Below are 26,735 nucleotides of genomic sequence, written 5' to 3'. Positions count from 1 at the left end.
GAATCATTGAACTTTCCTTTAGAAATTATTACAAATTGGTGCAACGACCATAATGCTAAAAGGAATGAAAAGCTGATTTTATATTTAATGGGCTTAAGTGAAGTGAAGTTCGGACTTAACAATATTTTAATCCTCAATTCTTTCCTTCAGGATATATCGTACTATGCTCCTTACAGTCCAGTTTGTGTTCTTAATTTTATTGTGTTTTTATCTCATTTCAAAATAGTTTAATATTTTATTTGCTATGTATGTATATTATGATGACTTATGTACATCAAGGTAGACATCAAGGTATCACTACTCAAGACAATATCTATACATGTAGACACCATAGCGAATACAGTCTTATAGACCATCAAGAGTGAATTCCTTAAGGGATAATAAAACCAATTAAAATATTGATCACATAATCCGTTTAGTAATAAATCGGAACAATGCAGGCCAAAGTAGCATTTTGAACGAACACGGAAGTCAAATGATTCAGACACGTATGTCCACGCCACTTTACAATCTACACAAAACGTTGAAAGAAATATGACTCCGTGCGGAATATTTATACAAGCTATGGCACAAGCCCCTCACACACACACACACACAGTCGCATATTCATTTTACAGACTCTAAGTACAATGACGCACTCACATAGTGTTGGCAAGCAGAATATTCGAAACTTTGCATATGCATGAGGGAGCGAGTGGTGAGAGAGGGAGCGAGAGAGGAGCGAGAATTCGGAGTGTGGCGCATTACATTTGTAAAATCTGGCACACGAATGCAATAAATCACAACACAGCACAAAATATACACCCCCTATCCAGCATATGCAAATACACGCACATATCCACCGTCTCCTACAGAGACACACACACACACACACACACACACGCGCGCACACACCCACACCCACTCAGGCGCCGCGTGCATACATTTGTATAATGGTTATTATTAGTAATGCAAGCGCATAGCTTGCCATTGACTCAGGCTCTAAGAACTCTCAAAGTTGTTGGGGTCACATGTGTAAAAGGATATTTCCTTATTAACCAGGCGTCGTAATGTATGTGTGTGTGGGAGCATGTGTCCTTACGTCAGTGTCCATAAATGTATTCTGGTCACAAATTATTATGGTGTCAAATAATGAGGCGGAGACTGTCAAATTTGCATACGCAGTATGCCACAGTAGCAGTTTGTTATTTCCAAGGACTATTCCGCATATATGCATAAATTTAATCACAATGTATGAAAAATGGGAGCGGATCCGTTTTGCAAAACAAAAGATGCCTCTGAGTTCTTATGCTATTCTTTAGACATGCAAGCTCCATACACAACTGTCAACTGGGGTACAACTCTTTGTTTGGAATGTGGATATCTTTAATGCAATACTCTGATGCACAGATGATTCTTCTTAAGATATATGCACATGCACATGTGTATGTGCATGTGTATGTGTGCGGACACATGTGAGCGGAAAAGCGGAAGTAATAACTGTATACTTAGCTATTTGTCTCCTCTGGCAGCATGTGTGGGGACACAGCATTCATTCAAACGCATGCAACAGCCAGCATATACGTAACTACACGCCCCTTGCGAACACCATCGCAATCCCAAATGGGCAGATGAAAAGGACTCCGGACAGTTGGCAAGACTCTGAGGCCGCAATGCGAAAACAGTTGAAGTAACAGTTACGTGTTGTGCCGCTCCTCCACTTGCATGTTGACGGGTCGTCTGTCAGACATGATGAAAATAATGGAGCAGAAAATGTCACTGGGCATGCTAAAGACATATGTATATATGCTGATATATGCTATTATGTAGGTATAGCAGGGTCTTTGTTTTTGTATGTCCATGACAGTCGACACTGATAGCACACAGTAGCCTAGCCCCACTCCCACACAGTGGCTCTCAAACATGGTCTAACATGCCAGAAATGATTTAGTAAAGTTGGCATTGCTGCGCGCTTTGCACCACTCATTAGCCTCCTGCCACAGGCAGGTTCCTGACGAAGTGCAATTAGTTGAGCACGCCCTCAACTCTGCTTTCGACTCTCAACGCCCGATGCCATTGTAAAAGTATAACTAACTTATTCATCAAATTCATCAACAATTTGTCAGCATTATGAAGAATAATGAGTTGCGATATTGATCCAGTAATCTGGCGAGCCTAACTCAAATTTACATAACGTTTATCGGCAAACGGAACAGAGCCCCAATGTCAACGCCACCAAAAAGAGCCTTTGTATCACACTCCTCATTCAAAATATTCTTGAATTAAAATTCGTTTATTTGAATTTCCATAGTCTCGCTCAGCTAAGCTGCTGACGACGTTCTATACGAATTACTCCTTGCATGTCTACAGCCAACATTTTTGCAGAGATATATATTTGGATTGTCGGATGTTTTCAAAACGTTAAAAATTTGAAGGATGCAGAACAGAGTGGGCCAAATGAGGAATGACATAGCTGGGTACTAACTGAAATTACAGTCAGACGTAATACAGGCTTGCTACATATAGTACCCAAAATAAATGATTGCGTATGAAAATATATGGTATCAGCTAGTGAATCATTCCCGATTGGAGCACTCCAATATTTCTTTCTACACCTCCAAACAAACGACAAGAACTTGTGACAATGTTGACCTCCACAGTGGATATTAGGAAAACGGGAGCACTTCACTCGATGGTGATTAAAGGCGCGCATGAAGGAAATAATTAAGACAAAAAATACAGCACACTAAATTTTTTACAAATCATAAAAAAATTATGTGTTATATGCGTGAGTAAAGGAATATATGGAAACTCAGAGGCAATAGAAACAAAAGGCTAGGTCAAAAGTAACCCAAACGAGCGAGTGAGCGGGTCACCGGTTGAACGTACAGAAGTCTTTAGGAATCATTTCTTAGGTTATAAGCACAATAAAAAAGGGTACCCTTCACAATCAGGTCCACGCAAAGGCACAAAAGGACCAAGGCTCTGGGTTTGACTTCGGCTTTAGTTCTGGGTCCGGTGGCAACGCGTTTCATGCATTGGAATAATTAAGCCATAAGCCTCGACCTCTTTCTTGTTCTCGTCGCGAGCTACAACTTTCTTTCTTTCTTTTTCTTCTTATTTTTTTGTTGTACTTGTCCGATTTGTGAGCTTGAAATATTTACACCTAAAACAAATAATAAAGACCGAAATTATTTATACACGCACGCACGCTCAAAGGACGGCGTTCAGAGTAAGAGCTCGGAGCTGACAATAGGCGACGAATGGACGCACGTCTATTGCCGGCAGAATGACGGCGATAAGTCACCAACCATGCCACTTCCGCACGAATGTTGCATAAAAATATTTCAAGCTGGCGCGGGGCGCTGTCAGGCAACACAGCTGAGGGTGGGGCGAAAATATTGTGCCCAGACAGAGTCTTGGTGGTGGCGGAGTGTCCAGCATGTACGTGTTTACTCGTATTTAGTAAGTAAGGAAGCCGAAATAATAATAATAAAACTATCAAGGACACATAAATGAGGCAAAAATATATGCCATTTGAAACTATTTAAATCAAAAGCAGCGCTTGCGAGCAGGGTATCAGGGGATAACAACATCGAATAACCGAAAGGAGTTTTTAAGCCCTGAACCCATTGACAATAAGAATTTAGCATAAGCGTATGCCATACGAGCTTATAACTTTGCCGATAACTCATCCCATTTCATTATTATCGATACAAATTTACTCTGGGATTCCTCTAATAAATACACAGATTTTGTATATATTAAATTTAGATAAATTTTAAATTTTAAATGCGGCAGAAACGGGAACCTTTCCTTGGCAAATACATTCATATGAATGACATTACAACGCTCTGAAAACTCGATAAAGTACATCTAGAAAAAATGTATTAAACAAACAGCTCAAACGCTCCCGCGGCCCCTGAGTGTAGTTGTGTATGTGCATGAGTTGTTGGCTATGCGTAGAATGATTAGAGTATCACCTACTCGTAGGGTTCAGAGTATCTCCTAGTCGAGGAGTCTCGAGTAGAGCACTCTTATTTGTTCTGTTGAGTCTAGCCCAGTTTCACCAGGAAATATCCTCAAGTATACTCGTAGTTCAAATATGCAAAAAGCTTGTGTCGAAAAGTGGGCAAGGCAAAGGAAATTGCGAGTATTGTTATGACTTTTATTAATTTTCCATGGCGTACTGGTTTAATACTCCTCTCTTTCCCTCTCTCTCTCTCTCTTCCTCTCTTGCACTCTCTCTCTCTCTCTTTGTCTCTCTCTCACACACTTTCTCTCCCTGCCTGGTAACCCATAGCTATGCTTGTGGCCCAAAAGGCTTTTGATTTAATTCTACTTTCGGACTCTTTTTTGCCCCCTACGAGAATAATGGCAACGGCTGTGTCCAGTTCAAGTTTTTCACTAAACAACTTTGCACGCACGCGTTGGCCAGCAGCAGCACCAGCAACAGCACCAGCAGCAGAAGCAAAAGCAAAGGCAAAACTGAAGCAGAGCCAGAACCAGAACCTGGAACAGTATAGCCGGTGGACCCTGAGTTGCGGTTTGGCTTTGACTTCGGCTGGGATCTTTGATTTATGTGCGCTAAAAACTTTAAAGTGTGGGCTTTGCAGTAATCATTTCGCCAAAGCATAAAATCGGTAAAGTTTTATTAACAAGTTGTGCGACATCCAACCGAAGCGGCGCCGGTCCGACTCAGACAAAGCGTCCAAGCTGAAGTGTGGGCCATGACAACGACAATAGAAATTGAAAATATGTTCACAAGTTACCACTGCTCACAGAACTATGCAACACAATGCTGACCACTGGCATATTTTAGGCCGACAATGCGAATATTTTGGGCAATTGCGTCGCTTTTATTAAAAAATATTGCAGTTGTGTAGAAACTCGACAAATAACATGGCACACGATTTTCATAGATACGTACGGACAGAGAAAGAAAATACTTCTGCTAGAGTTACTTGAGGGGAGTACGAAAGGAATTTAAAAACTATTTGCGGATACTAAAACTTTTTCTCGATTTAAAAATGAAATACGAAATTTGAAAAAAATGCATTCTAAAAAAATTCCGTTTAAAATTAAAATTAAATATTTGCAAACATATATAACCAACAATATGAATGCGAAGATGTTTCTAAAGATTATTTATACAATTAGATTATAGATAAATAGATAGATAAATACTTTAGTATTATATTAGAGGCAACTAAATTTGCAATTCTATTCACTTGATTTGGGGTAAATTTTATGCTAAATCAGTAATCATTTCTTTGAGAATTTTCTAAGTTGAGTAATTTTAATTTCATCTCAAGGTAAATACTACTTAAGAAAGAATTGAGATATACAAATTTGTATTCCAATTGAAGCGAACAAATTCCTTCTGATAAGGATTTAAATGCTGTAAATGTTAACTTTCTGATCTATGTCTTGATTAATTACGTATAAGTTAGAATTATTAAATTTAAATTCCTATTGGTCAGTATTTATATATTTTTGCTGCTGCAACTAAAACATTTCATTAAATTTCAAGTTAGTTTTATTGCTACCAATTTAAGAATTACCATAAATGGCATTGTGCCCATCGCTTCATTGATAGTAGTACCATTGCACATTGTGCCGCCTGCCGATGTGCTCTCACATATATATTTGAGACAACATTTTCATTGCAATGCAGAGCCAAAAGACACAGAACAATGCTGAACGAATTATTGACTCAAATACGATTAGGACTTCAGCTTTGCAGAATTTGATTGGAAAAAAAGTCAAGAGTAAGGTTGATTTTGACCTATTTGAGTTTTATTTCTGAAGACACGCTGTTGATGTGAAGATTACTATGTCAAAGTTCAATTTACTTTGAAATCAACTTAACTCACTGTGCTTTCAATTTTGAACAGCAACTTACAGAGACTGCCGGAGGTAACTGCTCAAAATTTCAACTCTTCCTTTGTTCGCAATATCAACCTTTTCAAACATTCCAATGAGGTATTCAAAATAATGGGACACGTATGGTGGGGGCTTGTAAAACTTTACTCTCTTTCTAATTAAACAGCTTATTATTTATGCTATTCTGCGCAGATTGCAGCTAATAACATAAATATTAAGTAAACTATGGCAATTATTTTATCGGACAATTGATGATATTTTCCTCTAACTTTTCAGTATAATTTTGGTCGAGGGCTCCAAAGCAATGTATATAGTATAGATCTCCCAACTATATTTATGCTATTTATGCCTTTGTTCAGTTTTTTTTTTAGTGATAAATAATACTTTGATAAATAATAGTATTTTCATTCCTAGCTTGATCCTATTTGTCTCCCAAGCCAGGGCTTAGTTTAAATATTAATCATTAGATTTAATTAATTAATGACTCGAGAGGTAAAATCATGCGAACATCTCAGCTTATATAGAATTCTAATTCATACTAGATTGTTTTTTGAAGGCGCTTTCCGACCTTGCAGCTGCGTTTTGCACCTGTGTGTTTTGACAATTCTTATAATCTTCTTTATATATATATAATCTAATATTCAACACTTCTTAGTTGAACTCTGATTAATTTAGCTGATAGTCGGCTTTAAATATATAGATATATATGTTTGGCACGAAGTTGACAGACCAAGCGCGTATCGAGTTACAGAGTTCAAAAGATTTGTAACGTTCAGACACAAAAGTATGTGATATGCTTCAGTTTATTTCAATTGTTAATAAAAAATGTGTTTTAAATTTAGATATTACAATCAAATTATGCATACGTTGTGGGGTAAACAATAAAAGTTTGGCCGTTGGGCTACAGCTTATTTAGTATATAATTTTTTCTGTACTTGCTCTTTTTTTATCGAAAAAGTCGATTTCTTGTTCTGAATCTAAATCGATTAGACAACAACTTCTACTCTATTATAGTAATCCGTCCGGCAGAGCATATATATAGATATTCTCGTGTAATATAAGACATTACAATTTTTTGGTGGCATGGCAAAGCGGGAATTACTGCTTTTATAATATAATAGCTTTATTGTTGATATTTTGGAATTTTAAATATAAAGTCCTTAAGCTAATATTTCATTTGCAGCAAATCAAGTCGAAATCTACAGTGTATTCCTCTTTACTTATAGCTAAGGAAATACTATGCAATGCTCAGCTTGATTCTTGTTACATTTTAGAACATGGAAAGTGGAGAAATCAAATATTTTTTAAATTGATTCGTATGACACGGGTCATAAATAATAAAATATCCTTTCATACATTACACTTTTAATACCCTAAAATTGGAATTTAGCTTATACTGAAAAGCAGCATATCTAGCTCTGCCGTCGTCAGACTGTATAAAAGTGTCGATCTTTGAACCTATAGGAATAGAGATTTTAAACTTATATCACTTTTTTTCATTTCAATGGAGTCGATTAAAAAGTTATTTTTTCTGGTTTTAATTATTTTATACAAAAGGTGTATGAAACCAAGAAATCTTTCGTTGTGAACACAATAATATGGATTATTTTTAAGCTGCACAGAAATTAAATATTTAAAATTCACATTTTAAGTTGTCTTAAATACAAATATTCATATCATGTCACGTCCAGTCCAGTGTATTCAGAAAAATATAAAATTATTTTCAGTTTTATTGGGAGAGATTTAAGTGATTTAGAGATTTAGAAGATTAAAAACTTCGAGCACAGTCGTGCATGAAGTCATATTAATTAGTATCAGGGCCAAAAAAATAAGTGAAAGTTCTTGGCCACTAGCAGGAGAGTGAGAGCTGATAAGAGTGCGTGCTACTAGTAAATTAAACACATGCACAATCGGCATGGTAATATATATCCACATAAGCCACTTCAAAGTGAAAAGCAATAAGCTAACTTCTACAACAACTGACTGAGAGAAGACGCCAGTTTGAGCAGCAAATGCCGGCGCTAAGGACGCAACTGATGCCATGCATACCAATTGCACCACCTATAGCAATACCATGAAGAAGTCCCAACACTACTGCCATTTCTACACTTTTTCTTCCTTACCTATGTCAATACCAACAACACCCATACCAAAGGCAACTCTAACAGAAGCATGCCAATACCATACCAGCGGCTCGACCAACCAAAGGAGAGCCAAACGCAAAGAGAGAAAGTGGCTAATGTTGATGGTGTGCGTGGGAAAAACCAAGTGAGTTCCTTTTGCCGTTACTGGAAGCTCATGAGCAGCCTACGTTGTCAAGTGGAAGCTGTATCTGCTAACAATAATTAATTTCCTACTACTCAACCAGAGTACATTACAATTAGAAAAAAATGCAGTATATAATATATTATAATAACTTAATGAATATTGCCCATGACTGTAAAATCTGCCGATTTACAGCTGTATACAATATTTTTGGCGCTACTTCTGTACTGTTGACATACTGCATGTGTGCAGAGCGCCACTCAACGTCGAGTGGCGGTACTACGAAAGTGTTGACGAACAAACACCGAAGCAATTTGTACTATTACCAATGCCAATACCAATACTAATACCAACAGCAACACAAATACTAATAGAACCACTACTAAAACAGAAAACCGACACAAAATGGCAGCTAATGCGTGCAGCTAGAGATCGCTGTTTCTGATTTGACTAAACAATAAATGAATACAAGTATACAGTTGTTGGAGTATACACGAGAATATACAATATACAATTGTGGTAGTACACAGAAGTCGTTGTATACAATTGTAGTTGTGTATATTTTGTGTGTTCGTGTGTGAGTGTGCCAACGGAGCTCGCGATGGCATAAGGCTGAGCGTCAAGCTCGTAATTTGAATATGCTTTATGTATACGACACGTTTATTTACCTGCTATACTGCCTTATGCATATATATATATACAATTTATATAAATTTGTATAATATGCACATATATATATATGGTCAGATGATATCAAACAGTATACCGTAACGTAACGTAGTGTGTAGCGTGACGTGGCGTGGCGTGGTGTTCTGAACAAGTGAGCCTTTCGATTTTGAACTTCAGCCACTTAGCTGCAGTCGTTAGGCAGACGCCAAGGAAACCAAAGCTAAATGCGACGCAAGAAACCACTGAGCAAAATATAATTAAAATCGAAGTTAAAGCTTATAAAACACGCGCCGTACTCAACCTGGCGTTCACACAATGTGGCTCGGGCTAGCTCTGACTATGACTTTATGACTATGTCTATAACTATGACTATGGCTATTCGACATGCAGTGTTGCATAAGCGCGACCTGGGCAAGCAATCAACTAATTTAAAGTGCTATTAAGTTAAAATGCTATCAATTAACACGTTTTAAAACGGCATCCAGACAAAGTGAACGTTTAAGCTATACGAACTACGCTTTGGCGGGCGAGAAAACTACGTTTATTTATTATTAACTTAATGCTGTGCGCAGTTCCTATTGTTGCTGTTGTTCCTGTGTTGCTGTTATTGTTATTGTAAAGAAAAACTGCAACTGCAAGTGAATTAAAAGCAAAGAGGCAACTAAAGTAAGCAAACAGCCGCACCCACAGGGCTCACAACGTCCAACACTCAACAGCCAACACGGACTCATCAACGGCCAGTGCAAAACTTTCGCCCAAATGTACATCGACGAGGATAGCGAGGAAAGTTCGCCCTTTGTGATGCTCACATCGCCGACCAAGTCTTGGGTCAGTGTTCAGTGTAAACAATGGGTCCACCCCCACCATCTCGCCAACATCCTGACCATCCCGACCATCCCCACATCCCTACACCCCAACATCCACCGGCACACATCTCTTAATTTCGCATTTTTTCTGCTATTTGCCGTACACACACAGTCGAACTGCAAAAAAAAAAAAAGTTGGTAAAAAGTTTAAATGACTTTTGTTGTTTTTCTAAGTGTTTTTTAATGGTGTACGTGTGCAGCCTGTGCGACTGCCATTTTTTTGATCCACCGTATGCGCATGTTTAAATATTTTGTTTGCTGTCCTCAAAGGAATATACTGCCTTCTGCATGCGGTCCGATAATATGTAAAATCTTCCCAAAATGCAATTTGGATAACTGACAACCTTTTTCAAAAACCTAAACTTTTCCAGCATACATTCAATTATTAATTCATGAATGTTTCTTTTAAAATCAGTTTAAGCCGAATCGACGAAGTTTTTCGACCATTATGCGGCATAGGTAGAGCCGCATAGAAACATTCTTAAGACTGAAGAAGCTACAGTGTTACCCGATTTGCCACGTCCCCAATGCGCGTGGGTCGAAACACTTAATAATTCCCAAAAGTCTGTAGTTACAATAGATGGGCGATTAGCAAGACAGTCATCGCGCAAACCAATATACTCTTTCAGCCGAACATTCCTTAAATAATTTACCACAAACTTTTCGCTCATTCAGAAGAAGTTTTGAAAAACACCGTCGAAATATAAATCATAAATGGCAAATAAATAAAACTGTAGTAGTCTGGAGTGCAAACAATTAATTGCCTTTTAAATATTGAATGCAAAAGTTCAACACTCGAGCAGTAAAAATAAAATGTATTGGCTATGAGAAATCACCTTCACTTCAATTTTAAAAAATTTCAACATTGCCACATTAAAAACTAAATTGCTTAATAACATCTTGACTGATTTCATAGAAATGTGAACATATATTAATTATATGAAACCTTAATATGGGGACCTATATATGTGCAAAGTTTCAAGTCTGTGATTCGTATAGATTCCAAGATCGACGTCACACATAGACAATCAGATGGACTAGCAGACGGATAGGGCTAAATCAGTTATGAGGCCTTTTGCTATCTGTAGCAAGTTAAACCATTATGCCAATAAAACCATTATGCCCCGAAAGGTTTCCAAGCAAAAATTCAGCCAACATGAGACGTGTGCTAAGGTTAGGAGTTTCTCAAAAATGAAGTTTATAATATTCATAGAAGTCGAATTTGTTTTTTTATTTTTATCACCAGATTTCGGCTTAGACAAAACAGAATTCACAACATATTCCAGCAGCATATATTATATAGTATAGAATATAGTATATATATGTATATATATGAATGCATACTTTAATACAGAGTTAGGTTACGTCAATCACATGGAAATCTAAAGCTAACAGGGGGATGTTTCGCATACTCACATCTCAACTATCTGTTCATATTCCAGGCCAAGTGTTGATTTATGTCCTGAATAGCAGAAAACAGTCTAGACTTCTTCTTAAGTATGAGTATTTATGTGTTTACAAGATATTTGCGTAACAATCGTTTTGTTTACGGCAATAAAATTAAATATCCCCAAGCAATAATAGTCACTGCGATCATGGGTAATGTGGAAGAAGTGTGCTTGAGCTGTGACTGCGATTGGGATACCACTTGAAGGACTGAAGGGTTCGTGGTCCTTGTCGATTGCTTCAATGAATTTTCTGCGAGGCTGCACCTCAAACGAAGGGCTTTGAAGTTGCGCTTATTGCGTCTGCCTGCGTACTGCTGCTCGCTTTTCCGAGTTGCTCAAAGTTTAATTGAGCGCGTAATTTCAGCTTTCGCAAAGCTATTTGCTTAGCAGCATAGCTATAAGTGCGTTAGTTAAAGTAGCCCAATAACAAAATCTGTCGAAGGCTCGAATCAACTCGTTTCCCTTAGCTTTTGTACTACATCCATGAAGGTGTGTATAGGTTCACGCATTACGATGTCAGAAACGTATCTTAAATTTAAAATTCATGTATCATCTTGTTAACTTATGTGATCACGTGAATTGGAATAAAGACAAAAAATACAGTCACAAGAAATAGGTCAAAAATGTGTCACTGGAGGCAGAATTTAGACAAGACGAAGGGGGTAATATGATTGATGTTGATAAAAAGGAGACACTTCTGACGCAGCAAGTGGTAGCTGCAGATATGGAGTCTCAATTTGATATTTACAAATTAGATTCGAAAGAAAAATATATATAATATTTAACTCTAGCCCAAAAGATATATGACATATAATTTAATAACTAACTGCCCGTCTATATGTATTTTATGCTAGATACAAGCTATAGAAAATATTCAAAGCGCTGGACAGGGTTCCATGTATTTGCTAGTCGGGCCCTTCCCACCAGAGTTTCCAACTTATTCATAATTTACGTTGAAAGGGTAATTTCACGACTCAAACTCTTATAGGTTTTAAGGTCGACGAGTTCATACATACGGACAGACAGACGCGAAGACCTAAATCAACCCATTGTCTTTCCACACTATTATAACCTGACTTCCCATTTTTAGTGGATACAATAGCAGAAAGAATGCAAAATTGATAATAACCCAGCACTGACGCTGCACATCAAAAACTATGGACAAAATTCACAATATACCGCGGATCAATCTTTATACAACAAAGTAAAGGTTTTTGATTAAATCAACTGACCACAATGGAATGTTTTTTTTTGTATCATCGGCTGTAATTTATATAAAAAATGCAGAAACATTCCGTTCAATCTTATCATAAGACTAATAGAAATATAAATATAACTCATAAATTATTTCTGTTTACTTATAAATCGACAGTTCGTTAATTTAACGTGTTTTTATTTATTAAATTAAAAGGGAGTTCAAAAATACAGTACATTCCCCAGTCAGTCTAATCAGTATTCAAAATAGTTAACTATTGGAATAATTAATTAGAAATATAATTCATTAGAAATAAGTGTTTACCTATAAATCGACAGTTCGTTAAGTTAACGTGTTTTTATTTATTAAATTAAAAGGGAGTTCAAAAATACAGTACATTCCCCAGTCAGTCTAATCAGTATTCAAAATAGTTAACTATTGGAATAATTCATTAGAAATCAATTCAAAGCTTTTATTTGGTGTACGACTTTTGCTCAATGCACAATGGTATGGAAAGCCATTAAATTCATACTTAGTGCCGTTATTTTTTATTGAGATTCATATATTCGACTATGAGATGTCGCATTCGGAAAAAACGGGTTTGCTACAGTGCGTTTTTAACACTCAAAGCCAATGCAGCTTGCCACAGCGATTTTACAGCATTTTGTTGAATTTCAATTAAAAACCTTGATTTTGATTGGGCCCTGTGCGCCTGCTGTGTGAGAGCATATACCTATACACACGTATACCGATTTAATATGTATGCACAACACATATAACATACATAGGCACACATATATACAGCCATATATATGGTTATTTATTTAAAGTATATTTCGACTCGACAGGCCTTGCTGCGTAATTGGGGTCATGCTGTCACAGAGCAATACACAAATGTTGGTTGAAGAATTGTGTTATAAACGAATTTGGATTATTTTCAATTTTAGTTCTTGTATCTACAGCTCCGGTGGCATTTTCCTTAAAATTATATTTGTGTATAGAATTAAATTGAAATGCGTCGACTGCAAGTAAAAATTCAAATGGAATTCTCACCTCTTAAACAGTTCTAGTACAATTTTTTAGCCATTTAAATGAAGCACTTTAGTTTTTCATTTGCCATTAGCACATCTCACACTTTTATTTGCCTTGAACCCATTCAAAATAGGGAAATAAATGTGCCATTGATTGTGAAAGTGTATATATACTCGGGGCATAGAGTGTCTCCTAGTCGGACACGCCCAACTAGAGCTTTCTTAGTTGTTTGTTATAATCGTTCATGAAGCGCAATATCCGAAAGGAGATCATTGAGCTACTGTTTGCCTCCACTATCGATGCATAAAATTAAATATTCTTTGTCTTTGGTGGTGTGGCACATAGAAAATATCTTGTAATTTTCCCAGTTGTGGAGCTTTAGATCGAAGACTTAACAGTTACGTTACTGTAGACTACCAAGCATTGGCCACTACACCTACTGACTGCGTATATCAGGAAAAGCTATATTCTACAATTTTAGATTTCAATATTCGAAATTTAAAGATTTCGTAGCTATTTATTTACAAAAATAGATATATACTAGTCGCTTTAAGGCGTGATAAATCGAAGAAAAACATATCTCTAGCAGCATTCACTATCTATTTTATTTGCGTGGCAAGTTCATATATAGATCTATTTGAATACAAACAATTAATACTCGAGATCGATTTATTGGTACATATATATACACATATACATATATATATTTGTAACATATATATACTGCTATATTTTCACCCGAAGGCGTTAAGGAATCGTCACCAATTTCAACCATGGCTGTTGCGTTCAGCAAAACAATTTCATTAATTTCAGATTTGCGCGAAAATTGCTCACAAAAGACGTCAACTTAACGAAACGAACGCCTACCGACAAACAACAACTATATACACACAAATGCAAACACACACACACACACACGCGTGTGTATATATATGTATTTGTATATGGTCAGTGGTGGACTTTCCAACAATTTACGTATTTTCCTATTTGTTTATTTTCGTTTCCGCGGACAGCCCGCCAGCTACGGTAAAAAGAACGGCATGTGGTACGCTTCGCCCGGAAATCAGGGCTGGGGCTCCAAGCCCGCCAGCCGAAAGCCCTCAATAATGGAAGCGGATTTGGGCACATTATCGACCACATCGGGCTCGATAAAGCGCAGTGCAGGCCGGGTGATACGCATCATCAATAATTTGGATCATTCCGTTCAGGTGAGTGCAGAGGCTCGAGTCTCCCAAATATTTGTCAGCTACATGCATTCCTCTGCAAATGTTTTTATTGTTTCATTCCTCGCAGTTTGTAATACTAAATGCAAATGAAAAAAAAAAACAAAACAAATTTCCATAATATTTGGTTAGCTCTCGATTTTCATATTTGTACAATTGTTTTATTCACTGCGTTTGCATAGAGCCCTAAAGTATGTACATATAATTATATGGCAGCTAAATTACTGTAAATATAAAGGATTAGAAAATTGATAGATAATAATTGAAGAAATCGCTGAACAACAGGCCATTAATGATGTAAATTATATACATAGTTATAGCGAAAACTGTCAACTGTCAACTGTCAATCGATTATTATATATAAATTCCAGTCACTTTTTACTTTTTTATACAAATGTCAATTTATTTTGCGTATGTCGAAAAAACATTGAACATTCAACAGAGGAAATTTGCAAATAATACCATATATGCATTAATCTGTATACAGAACACATGCGTCACACCTGCTGATCACCTGGTCGCGAAGCCCAAATGTATTTTTAGCCAATTTACTTTTCAACTCTGCATGTTTACATTTCAGATATTGAATTCACAAATCTTATTTGTTTGGTTCGTTTGCGTTCGATTGACCACTTAGCAACACACGTTTTCAATAAATAAACTATTGCTTTAATATATTTATTTTATTTGCATGTGCATCACTTTGTTGTAGGTAAACAAATGCAGCAGATATTCACTTTTGTATTTCCTAACTAACTAATAAATATAAAATGACTTTTTGTTCAACGGCGTGTGATAAGTGTTGATTATTGTGTATCATATATCCCATATCAATCACACTAAGCTACTGAGATATGAAATGGTACTACTCTAGGCAAAACTTTTGTAAGAGACTCGCATTTGTTGTAGAACACAGTCTATTTTCCAGACATATAGATCCGGCTGCTCACAGTTACTTATTTTCCATAAGAGCAGAGAGGGGTGACACAAGGGTCAATAACTAGCTGCATTTCACTTTGACATTCAAATGGATATAGAGCGCGCGCATAGGCCAATTAACCTTTGCCTACTTTTCGGCACACACGCGCAAAGGAATGCAGCAATCATATGGAAAATCAATTGTCTGCAATTTGTATTTTATTATATGCATGCAATAAGCGGCGCGAGAACCAAATTGAAGCCATGGCCAATTTTGCTGTTTCCGCTGGAATACAAAAAGCCGGGGCGCCCACACTCTCGCTCTACACAGCACAGCAGGCTAAATATTTGCTGACTTTATAGCAAAAATGGCCCAAAACATGAATAGGTATGGGACTACCACTTTTACCCCACATCTTGGACTATCCACGCTTGGTTGGTCGCAGAGTCGGTTCTAGGTTTGGGTTTGGCTTCTGATAGATTGGTGTAAGGTTCAAGGCAGTAATAATGTTTTATGGTAATTTTACTAAGTGCAACTCAATTTTTAAGCACTCTTTTGGACTCTTCGAGAGGCGTGTGATGTTTTATGAATACAAATACGTTACACAGTGGGCGATCCACGTAGTCTGAGTCTTAGGTAAAAGCATAGTAAGTATGGCATTATTATGACGTGGGTGCATTTGCAGGACGAAGTTTGTGCTGACCTCGCCACGGGTTCCAGTACTTCTCAAGGTTACTTGACTGTACAGCTTTTGGTAAAAGCTTTTTGTCGGTGTCAGCAGGATTCCTTCACCATCCAAATATGAAATAGATGACTCACTGACATTTATGTATGACACAGTGTGGCGCAGTAGTTCCGAGGGAGTTACGTTGTCAAATTATCCTAATCATGATATAGTGTATGTGGTAACTAGCTTTCTGAAATTAGAAATCCGAAATTAGAAATTAAAAACAAGTAAGACTGTCTGACTAAGAGACACCCTAAGCCTTGCAAAGATGCGGTATTGCAATTCTACGCCTCTTTCAGCCGTACGTACATAACAAACAACTCATGCAAGAGAGGAGGTACTCTGTCCATTACCAAAGTAAATTGTTTTTGATATATGATAAAACGAAGAAATTATGGATTTTCATCATTTATAACAAAATGCGATGAATTATATGAAAGAAATTCTTAAGTTGTATTGCGGGTACACAAAAAGAAATAATTACAATTTCAAGGGATTTTGGAGCCTGCGAGATCCCCTCATTCATACGGACTGAAAAGCGGATAGACTGTATGTCCACAAAGCTACATAAACGGACGAAGTGGACAACGCTGAATCGACTCTGCTCATCGTCCTGGTCAAGAATATATATATTTTTTATTAGGTTTGTCAGGCCTCCTTCTACCTGTTGCGTACATTTTCACTAAGCACTTATAACCATAAATCTTAAATTACTATTTTGAAAGGTCCAGAGTATAATAAGCAAAACGTATTAGTTTTGCACAAGCTCTGCGCTTTATTTGAAAATATTGTCTACTAACAGTCGAACTTAATGTTCTTTATAGCCGTAGCCAAATGCCTTTGAGCCATTTCAATCTGTAACAATTATTCAATTGATAATAGCTTCTTCAGTTTGTCAAGCCATCATCAACATTATAATTTGACTGGGCTAAAGTACATCAAACCTAATCTTAAGTCTTTAAAGCTGCAGCCAAATATTGTGCTTACTTCCATGTATAGTTTATCAAATTTGTAAACTCATTTCCAATATGCCTGGCCTTAGCCAGTCTTCTCTAAGGCATAAATAATATGTCCAAACCTTTTAAGGAAGGCAATTGTTTCAAATAATCAAAAAATTTGTTTCATATAATTAACTTAAACATTATCTATATTTTTGCTATTAAATTATATTACGGACGCTTTTGCAACCACTGTCATCCAATTTTGCCATTAGTTTCATGTATATTTTATAATTTTTTTATAATTCTTAAACTTTAAAGTTCAGTTGCGCAAATAGTCGATATTAAATTGGCATATATAGAACAGAACCTGTAGTTCGTATGCTGAAAATTGCATGGCATTTGCATTGAAAACGAGTTTGGTCAGTAGGCAAAGGCAGGTGACAAGTAACACCAATCAAAGGTGTGCACACATTCATTCAAATGCGTGAATTCTTTTCAAATCACAGAATAGCAGCTGCGATGACATTATTAATATATATTTCTTTATATTAAATGGAGTATATTTAAATACGCGAATCGGTCTTTCGTGCTTATTTTTGCATTTATTATTTAACTATGGTGAGGAGTCTCGGGTTCGAATCAGTTTTGGAGTATCTAGTGAGGAACTCACTGAAGAGCGTGATTCCAAGAGAACCCTCTCTCGCTATTTTTCCTGTGAAATAATCGCATTATCTCTGTCAAAATTGCACAGTGCAAACAATTAATTAGTTTTCTTGAATAAAATAAGTTTTGTTTAATAACATGTGACGTACTAATTGCCTTCGGATATATTAATTACATGTGTGTTTTAACTGTCCAGAAGAGATTAAAAGTCGCATTGAATTCAAATAGCTGTCAGACAATAGCCACAGAATCGAGCAACAATTCAAACCTCCCAAGTACATACTTGAAACATAAACAACAATCGTAAAGTCAGCAGCGACAAAATGAATTTGGAAAGGCTTAAAGTTTTGTTTCCAGCAGAGGCGAAACTAGTGCTCCAAACTTGGCCAAACAGGCCAAGGACATGTCCCAGCGACGACAAATGGAACAAGGAATACTGCCAAATATGTTAAAGACCAGCACAATCACACAATCTGAGTATTGCAGAGACATAGAAATACTTCCATTAGCCGATGCCATTACCATTGCCATCGACGGCGACTGCATTTGGCTCTTTTCGTTGTTGCTGCTGCCACAATAAGTGGTTGTGCATAATGGCGTGCTGCAGTTTCGTGGCAGGAGCTAAATAATATTTGGCAACCTAAAGTAGCACGTGCAACGTGCCGCATTCTACTTTGGTTCTTTCAACTTTGTCATGGAAAGTTGCGTGCTGACGTATGATCATCTTTACTTTTCACTTATGGTGTCGGCACATACATGAAAACTTCTCCAGCTTTCCATATGCCCATACCGGCGAGGCTTTAATGTTTCCAACCCGCAGGCGTATTGAATAGTCAACATAGACATGCCAACAAAAATTGATGCAACAACACCTGACATCCATGGACATACGTTAACTGACGGCAAACATAAAAAGTGCTGGGCCCTGAAAAGCATGCAAAAACCCACAAAGAGTGCATTGTCCCGCCCCACTACGAATGCGCTGCAAGTCGAGGCATTTGAGCCTGGCTTCCCCATAAGCTTATGTCATAACAAATAAAAGCTTAGTTACCAAATTTATGCAAAATAATTTAGCTAATAAAAATTTTAACAGACCAAAAAATGGAATAAGTCAGTGTTCGAATATATAAATTTATATATATAATATATAATATCCTGTTTACAGCTTTGACTTGCCCTGTAAATGCGTAGTAATAATACGTAAAATTATTCCAAATTACTTATTTATTTGTACGAAGTATTTTATACTTTATTTTACTTTATTCATTATTTCAAATATTTCATTCATTATTATTCGCCAATTCTTGACAGATAGATATTATTATTTTTTTATTATTTAAATTTTGTATACTATTCAGAAGCCCAAATACTAATTTTATTGTATTCATTTTACTTTATTGTGGGCTATAATTGCCTAAGAAAAACATTGCTTACAGCATTAACTCAGCTTAAATTAATAAAAGTTAGATTCAAAACTAAAAATCATAGCTGGTAATCATAGGTTCAGTGTATTAATTGTCCAGTGTATTGATTATTGGTAATTATATAGCTGTAGACATATTTACAAATGTGAAGGAAATTAACTTAGCACTTTCACAAAAAATAATTCACTTCAACAAAGTTTAAGCTGCAAGCCAACTATGTTTATTTTGCATTTTATTTTTAGAGAATCTCAATATGTAAAATATTTAAAATTATAATAAAATTATTGTATGCACAAAAGTATTAATTTTAAGGTATTCCAAAGTCGGTTGCAACCGACTGCAGCCTTTGTCTTCTGCCTTTCTTCGCTTGCAACAAGGCGGTCGCTTGCTTGTTTAGTGGTCCTCTGCTTTATGCAGATATTTCTGTATTTTATTGAATTCCTGTGTGTCGACTGGATGAAGGAGTCGCAAAAGTTATTTTAAAAAAATGTCAGTGATTGTAAAAACAGAGAAACGAAATCAACCATGAGCTCCAACTCCTGGATTGGGTTATTGGACAAGTGTGGGCGTAGTTCACTTTGGAGCCTTAAAAAATGTTAAAATTTCAGCTCTGCAGCTGTTGCCTGCTGTCTGCTGCGCAGTCCACAAACACAAATACAAAAATACATACACACATGATTGTGTCATGCATCGGACATGGCGTAGTCCATACTTCCTTCTTCCGGCAGCTGTTGCCTGTGAGCCGCCCAGTCCCGCCCTCATCGAAAGTGCACGTAATTGGCTTAACAAATGCCATTTGTTTGGGGTCACCTGATTGGAGTTGCCTGCGTAATGTAATTATTTGCACACATAATTATATTTGTTTATACTGCAACGCCAGGCATCTTGAGTGCAGCTGCTGCTCCTGCCTGCCCCATAGAGTCCCTGTAATTTGGCAGCTTAAACTCTGGCAGACACATACAGACAGCGACAGACAGATAGAGAGAGAGAGAGAGAGAGAACTATATTTGCCATAAGTGCCAATCATGCATAATTTGTGTACAGCTTGCAGATTGTACATATTCAGAAGTTGAAGTTTCGAAGTAAATCTATACCTAATAGTTGACTAGTTTACTATGAATTATTGAATCTTCTTCTCGTTACTGTCAATTCCATCCGCTGAGTGCGACACGTCTCATCGCACCGCTTCATGCTTGATGGTCTGCCGTCGCAAGAGCACACATATCATAGCCAGAGTGCTCACAACAATGTAAGCCTCAGGTGTTTCGTTTTGATAAACAATCAACAAATCGTGATTAATAGTGGCCGACAGTAGCGGCAGTCAGCAAACGCTTATTCCATCCCAGTTTCGCCCCGTCGACGAGCCACCAACGGCCATAAAGCCAGATGCTCCAAATGGGACAGTTTTGAGCGTTTACGCACAACTGTATAAAAATGAAAACCGAACAAAAAACAAAAAGCAAGCGAGAATTCTGCAGTCGGGCGTTATCGACTGCATAATACTTATTCACGGTCTAAACGCTGTCAGCTACAAAACTTTGCTTGGTTGATTTTCCATGGCCTAGGTTTGCCATGCTCCCCGTGCGTGTGGAAGTATAATTCGGTGATGTGTAAAGGATCTTCCCAGTAATTCACGTGCAATTCTGGGGTTATGGCTCTACAGCTGTCGAAGATACTGTTTTACCCGATTTGTCACGCTCCCAATGGGTCTAAGCGTATTCTTATTCCTTTAATATTGGGGTCACCAGAGCATGGTACTAATAGCGTTTCTGACATATCAGATATAGAATTTTTCGATTGTCCACGCCTCAGTGGGCGTATCGGAAAAGTCCTAACACTTTATAAGATTAGGAATACATTCCATATGTCAACTACGGCGTAGGTACTGAGTACATACTTAAAGTTTGATTCAGTTGCCTGAAGAAACTTCTGTTCTATCGGTTACTCTATGCTAACATATAATTAATAATAATACTAGTACCGGGTTAGGAGCTATGCAATCTTTACCTTTTATTCCAGCTTTATGACAATACAAGAAAACCGTTTTACTTCTGAGCTGAACTGCAAGATGCGACAGATGACAATGTACAACGAAGAGTTCATAAAATTTATATACATATATACATACATACATACATATATATACACACATATATATATATATATAGATATATATATATATATATATATATATATATATACATATCAGTGACGTCTGCTGATAGTTCTCATCGATTCCGTTTGTTCAATCAGTTCGCAACTCCATTGATTTTTTGGTTTTGTGGCCAGAAACACAGAGAATGTCTATTAATTCCCAGCCCGTCGATTTAAGTGTTGATTGATATGTTTACAATGGTCTTGAATATAACAAGAATATACATAATTTGATAATCTGATATGCATTAAATAAATAAACTTTATGCAGTTGCTATTTTATGCGCCACACTTTTATAATAGCCCTCTACCTTCATGTTGATGGGCAGTCAAATGTTAAGCCAGCTGCTGAGAGCCAAAAAAACGATAAAGTTTCGCAATCAGTCTAAGCAAAATCAACAGCAGACAGCTCTCAACATGGAAATAAAAGCATTAGCCACTTTTCCAACGAATATTAACTAAATACATAAATTAGATCCAGTTCATGCAAAATGTCAAAGTTCGTCCTGTTGGTCCTGCTGGTCCTGTTGGCAATTGTCAGCAGGACCAGGGCAGATAAAGTTTATGCCAGCTGCTTTAATTTTTTGCGAGACATGGACTCGCGTGACTAACAGATATCACGGTCTGAAGGTCGTTAAAACTCAAGATGCACACTTGACACAAGTACCGAGAGCAGAAGGCAAAAGCAACTAAAGCTACAGCTAAGCAGCCAAATGCAACAATGCGTATCGCTCATCTGGGTTGCGGGTGGATGTTGCGTGTACATCCAATTATGAGCGCAAAAGTTTAAGTGCAACAACAACAACAACAACAACAATAAACAACAAACAACCAGCAACGAGCAATGGCAACCAAAACAGCAAGAAGCAGCACAAGTAGATGGCAAACAATGCTGGAATAGCCCGACGACCCCTAGCAACTACAAATAATACCATTAAGCAGTGAAATAAAACGCAAAGTGGGTCACAGCCTCGGCTTGTGGAGCAGCCAAGACGCATACGAGGATGTTGGTGTCGCCACATGAATATGAATATGAGTATGAATGTGAATATGAATATATATTCCTATATATGTATATACATTAACATTTCTCTGTGAGAGAGTGTGTGTAGGCACGTAATTATAAATATTTGTTGCTGCCAACTTGGCTTACAAACTTGAAGTGTCATGGCCGGGGCAGCGGAAGCGGAAGTGGCGTGTCACGGCTAAGTTCCTGTCGCAGGACGAGTGTTGAAAAGTCAATGCGCGCAGTCAATGCTGAGCTCCACATGTATGCGTTCATACTTTACACAGCCCAATAATTCATATTTTATGGCTCCCTGACTAATTACCCACTCATAAAACGGTCTCTGGTGCCCAGCCCATTAGATTAAGAACGCAACATATTATATATACACATTATACATATACTTCTATGATTTCCAGTGCCGTGTTTTACTTAACCTACGCACCTCGCAACCGTTTGAGGAAGTGCTCGAGGATTTGGGTCAAGTGCTGAAAATTAACGGAGCTAAAAAAATGTACACAGGTACTGGGCAGGAGGTAAGACCACGTGGGGTCTGGGGGGTTCTGTTCGTTTAACTCAATTATCATAAGCTAATATAAGAAGCCAGATATCAAAAACCTTGCTAAATATCACACATTTGCAACATGCTGCTGATTACTCTATGGGCCGGCCAACAGGTTCGCAGTTTCTCGCAGCTACGCAATGAGTTCGCCGACGTAGACACATTCTATTTGGCCACTGGGACGGCCTTGATTGCTGGCTCGCCCATTCGACGTTCGCGTTCACGTCCTTCGGTGGTAGCTGCCGCTCCCATACTCTCCACGGAGGAACTGCCCAAGGTGCCATTGCGTGGCACGCGACCTCGGAGCAAGAGCCGGCCGCGTATTCTCTATGCTCCAGAGAGTGAGATACTTAGACCGAATGGAGAGTACACCATGCTGGACATCATGAAAGAGGAGCCCACAAAAGTGACCATACGGGGCTTAAGGCGTACCTTCTATCCCCCTGTGCATCATGCACCGGCTGAAAATTCGCCCCCAGACAAAAAACTGCAACTCCAGTGGGTGTGAGTATATATTCTAAGAACGTGAATGTGAACACAACATTTTCTCATTAATTATTATTGCTTGGCATTCATTAGACACGGCTATAGAGGAATCGATGCACGGCGCAACCTCTGGGTACTGCCGAGCGGAGAGCTACTCTACTATGTAGCTGCTGTGGCCGTACTATTCGATCGCGACGAGGATGCACAGCGCCACTACATAGGTCATACGGAGGATATCATGTGGTAAGCAAAAGCATTTGAAATATCAATTTTCATGTCTCAAGTTTCTGCTTAGCATGGATGTGCATCCGTCTCGTGAATTGGTGGCGTCGGGTCAGAAGGCTGGACGCGATCGTAAATCACAGGCGCATGTCCGTATTTGGAGTACCGAGTCACTGCAGACACTCTACGTCTTTGGCATGGGCGAATTGGATACAGGAGTTACCGCAGTAGCTTTCTCCCAATTGGTAATTACCGCTTAGTACATTCGCTTAGTATATTCACAATTTCATCTATGTATTTCTCCTTCAGAATGGCGGAAGTTATATCCTGGCCGTGGACAGCGGACGCGAGAGCATCTTATCCGTTTGGCAGTGGCAATGGGGCCACCTGTTGGGCAAAGTGGCTGTAAGTGAGAAGCAAACTTTACCCCATCTAAAGATGTCTATTGATTTTCGATTGCTTTATTCTACTTGCAGACTTTGCAGGAAGGCCTGTCGGGCGCTGCATTCCATCCTCTGGATGATAATCTTATCATCACTCATGGTCGTGGTCATTTAGCCTTCTGGCATCGGCGTAAAGATGGTTTCTTTGAACGCACGGATATTGTGAAGCAGCCGTCGCGCTCTCACGTTACCAGCGTACAATTCGAGCCGGATGGCGATGTGATTACCGCCGATTCCGACGGTTTCATTACCATATACTCCGTGGACTCTGATGGCGCATACTTTGTGCGCACCGAGTTTGAGGCCCACAATAAGGGCATAGGCTGCCTTATTATGCTGGGGGAAGGCACTCTGTTGTCGGGCGGCGAAAAGGATCGCAAAATTGCCGCTTGGGACTCGCTGCAAAATTATAAGAAAATTGCAGACACAAAGGTAGGAAGTGTCCTCTATAATCGTAAGAAACATATATATACATTAATCGATGTGATGCCTCAGCTACCCGAAGCGGCCGGTGGCGTGCGGACAATTTATCCACAGAGACCAGGTCGAAATGATGGTAACATCTACGTGGGGACGACAAGAAATAACATCTTGGAGGGCTCGCTGCAACGGCGCTTCACACAGGTTGTCTTCGGCCACGGCAGACAGCTGTGGGGCCTCGCCGCCCATCCCGAGGACGAACTTTATGCCACGGCCGGCCATGACAAACACGTGGCACTGTGGCGCAAGAACAAGCTCATTTGGACCATACAAACGGGCTACGAGTGCGTGGCACTGGCCTTCCATCCGTTTGGCACGGCATTAGCTGCTGGCAGCACCGAAGGCCACCTGCTGGTCATCAACTGTGACAACGGAGCAGTTATGTTAACACTTCGTGTATGTGGCTCACCTTTGAACTGCGTATCATTTAATCAGGGTGAGTATATATGAGCAGATATCCTTACTATACCTATAATATCCACTGAATCTGTGAAACAGTTGGTGATATGATTGCAATGGGCTCGCAAAATGGCAGCATTTACCTTTTCCGTGTCTCGCGCGATGGTTTTTCCTACAAGAAAGTCAACAAGATACGCGGCTCTCAGCCGCTTACGCATCTGGATTGGAGCATGGACGGAAACTTTGTGCAGACAGTGACCATTGACTTTGACCTCTTGTTTTGGGACGCAAAGTCTCTCTCTCCGGAGCGCAGTCCCATTGCCATGAAAGACGTTAAATGGCTGAGCAACAACTGCACAGTGGGCTTCTTGGTGGCTGGCCAATGGAGTAATCGCTACTACAGCAATGCAAACACTATCATAGCCACCTGCAGTCGCTCTGCGGCACACGATATGCTCGCATCAGGTGATGCAGACGGATATCTACGTTTGTTCAGGTTAGAGATGATGCGCGCCGTTTAGCGATGTGTTAATCTGAAAGCAATTATTATTAACAGATATCCGTGCATCTCATCGCGCGCCGAGTTCCACGAGTCCAAGGTTTACTCCGGCATGTTGGCCTGTGTGCGCTTCTTGTGCGGGGATCATACGCTCATCACTGTGGGGGGAACAGACGCTTCACTCATGGTATGGGACATTGTTGAGGAATAGCTGAAATGGCCACCGTGGCGCTCTGCTGCACAACACGAATCGCGGTATCAGGACTACTGGCATCGACGCATCTCGGAAGTGTCCTCGACGTTTCTGGACAGTGACTCCGTCGACTATCAGTAGCATGAATTGAGATTGTGCAGATTCGCTTGCTTTTTAATACGAAAGATAACAATTGGTCAGTATCCCATTGGCTTACTATATTAGATAAATCGAATATTGAATAACGAGAAAATAAGAAAACAAAAACCATATTTACGTTTCCAAGGCAACTTAAACTAAATTTTAGATCGAAAATTATGATCCATTGATTATTATATGGGGTTTCTCCTATGGGCAGTTCCAATGCACCCTAAATTTGGCTTCCACTACAAAATCTTCCTTTGAGATAGCTTCCCACATTTGTCCTCCGTTTACAAATATCTTTTATTGATCTTATGTTCGAAACTTGAAACAGACTTAAACGCCACTGGTGGATATTGTAACTATACTATATGAACTCATCTATATCTATTACGATATTTGTATCTCCTATGCAGACCTACGACATATCATCATCAGATTTTTCTCTCATTACTATAACATCTTTTTTTAAAGAAACGCTGTAACAGACAGGACCTTGGATACCCACACAACACACACACATAATGAAAACTAAGTGCACTTAAACATATATTGAATGAAAAGATTACTTATAAATAATTATATTCAATATATATTGTTAATGCAAATTTTGAATATAAGCGTTGAAATAAATATACCGTTTTACCAGAACCAATCCACTTTGTGTATCATTTCCACTTACAGTTAAATGTATCAGTTTCACTTTTCCTTGTGGCTATTTGCAGCTGCTGTTTTCAGTTTTGACTTTTTAATCTATGAGCTATTCATATGTTTTAAATTATAGTATGAAACTTACAAAATGTTTGCCTAAAAACCATGCGCCCTGCAGCATACTAACGGGCACCTTCACAATCAAATAGTATGTTTGGCAAAAGAGAAAGTAAGCCCACCATGACCACAACTTGAGCCCCCA

The 26,735-nt window shown here is 38.4% G+C and overlaps 1 protein-coding gene across 5 annotated transcripts in view; it reads left to right on the top strand.

Moving 5' to 3' along the window:
• The window catches only part of LOC111604292 (echinoderm microtubule-associated protein-like CG42247), a 43,093-nt gene extending 16,622 nt beyond the window's left edge, over window positions 1–26,471 (top strand). For 2 of the 5 annotated variants that reach the window (XM_023322318.2, XM_023322314.2), the window contains 9 exons: window positions 14,354–14,548; window positions 22,817–22,933; window positions 23,075–23,463; window positions 23,539–23,688; window positions 23,741–23,912; window positions 23,977–24,072; window positions 24,144–25,026; window positions 25,089–25,485; window positions 25,546–26,471. In XM_023322318.2, the coding sequence (XP_023178086.1) occupies window positions 14,381–14,548; window positions 22,817–22,933; window positions 23,075–23,463; window positions 23,539–23,688; window positions 23,741–23,912; window positions 23,977–24,072; window positions 24,144–25,026; window positions 25,089–25,485; window positions 25,546–25,699 (2,526 nt within the window). In that variant the 5' untranslated portion in view covers window positions 14,354–14,380 and the 3' untranslated portion in view covers window positions 25,700–26,471. Of the gene's footprint in view, window positions 1–9,004; window positions 9,628–14,353; window positions 14,549–22,816; window positions 22,934–23,074; window positions 23,464–23,538; window positions 23,689–23,740; window positions 23,913–23,976; window positions 24,073–24,143; window positions 25,027–25,088; window positions 25,486–25,545 lie in introns of those variants that run through there. The other 3 variants (XM_023322317.2, XM_023322315.2, XM_023322316.2) reach the window with 3 other exon arrangements.
• Window positions 26,472–26,735: the final 264 nt, after the last annotated feature.

Source organism: Drosophila hydei, unplaced genomic scaffold (genome assembly GCF_003285905.1).
Source record: "Drosophila hydei strain 15085-1641.00,03,60 unplaced genomic scaffold, DhydRS2 tig00000001-arrow-pilon, whole genome shotgun sequence".
Lineage (NCBI taxonomy): Eukaryota > Metazoa > Arthropoda > Insecta > Diptera > Drosophilidae > Drosophila > Drosophila hydei.
This window is presented reverse-complemented; position numbering and strand designations above follow the sequence as displayed.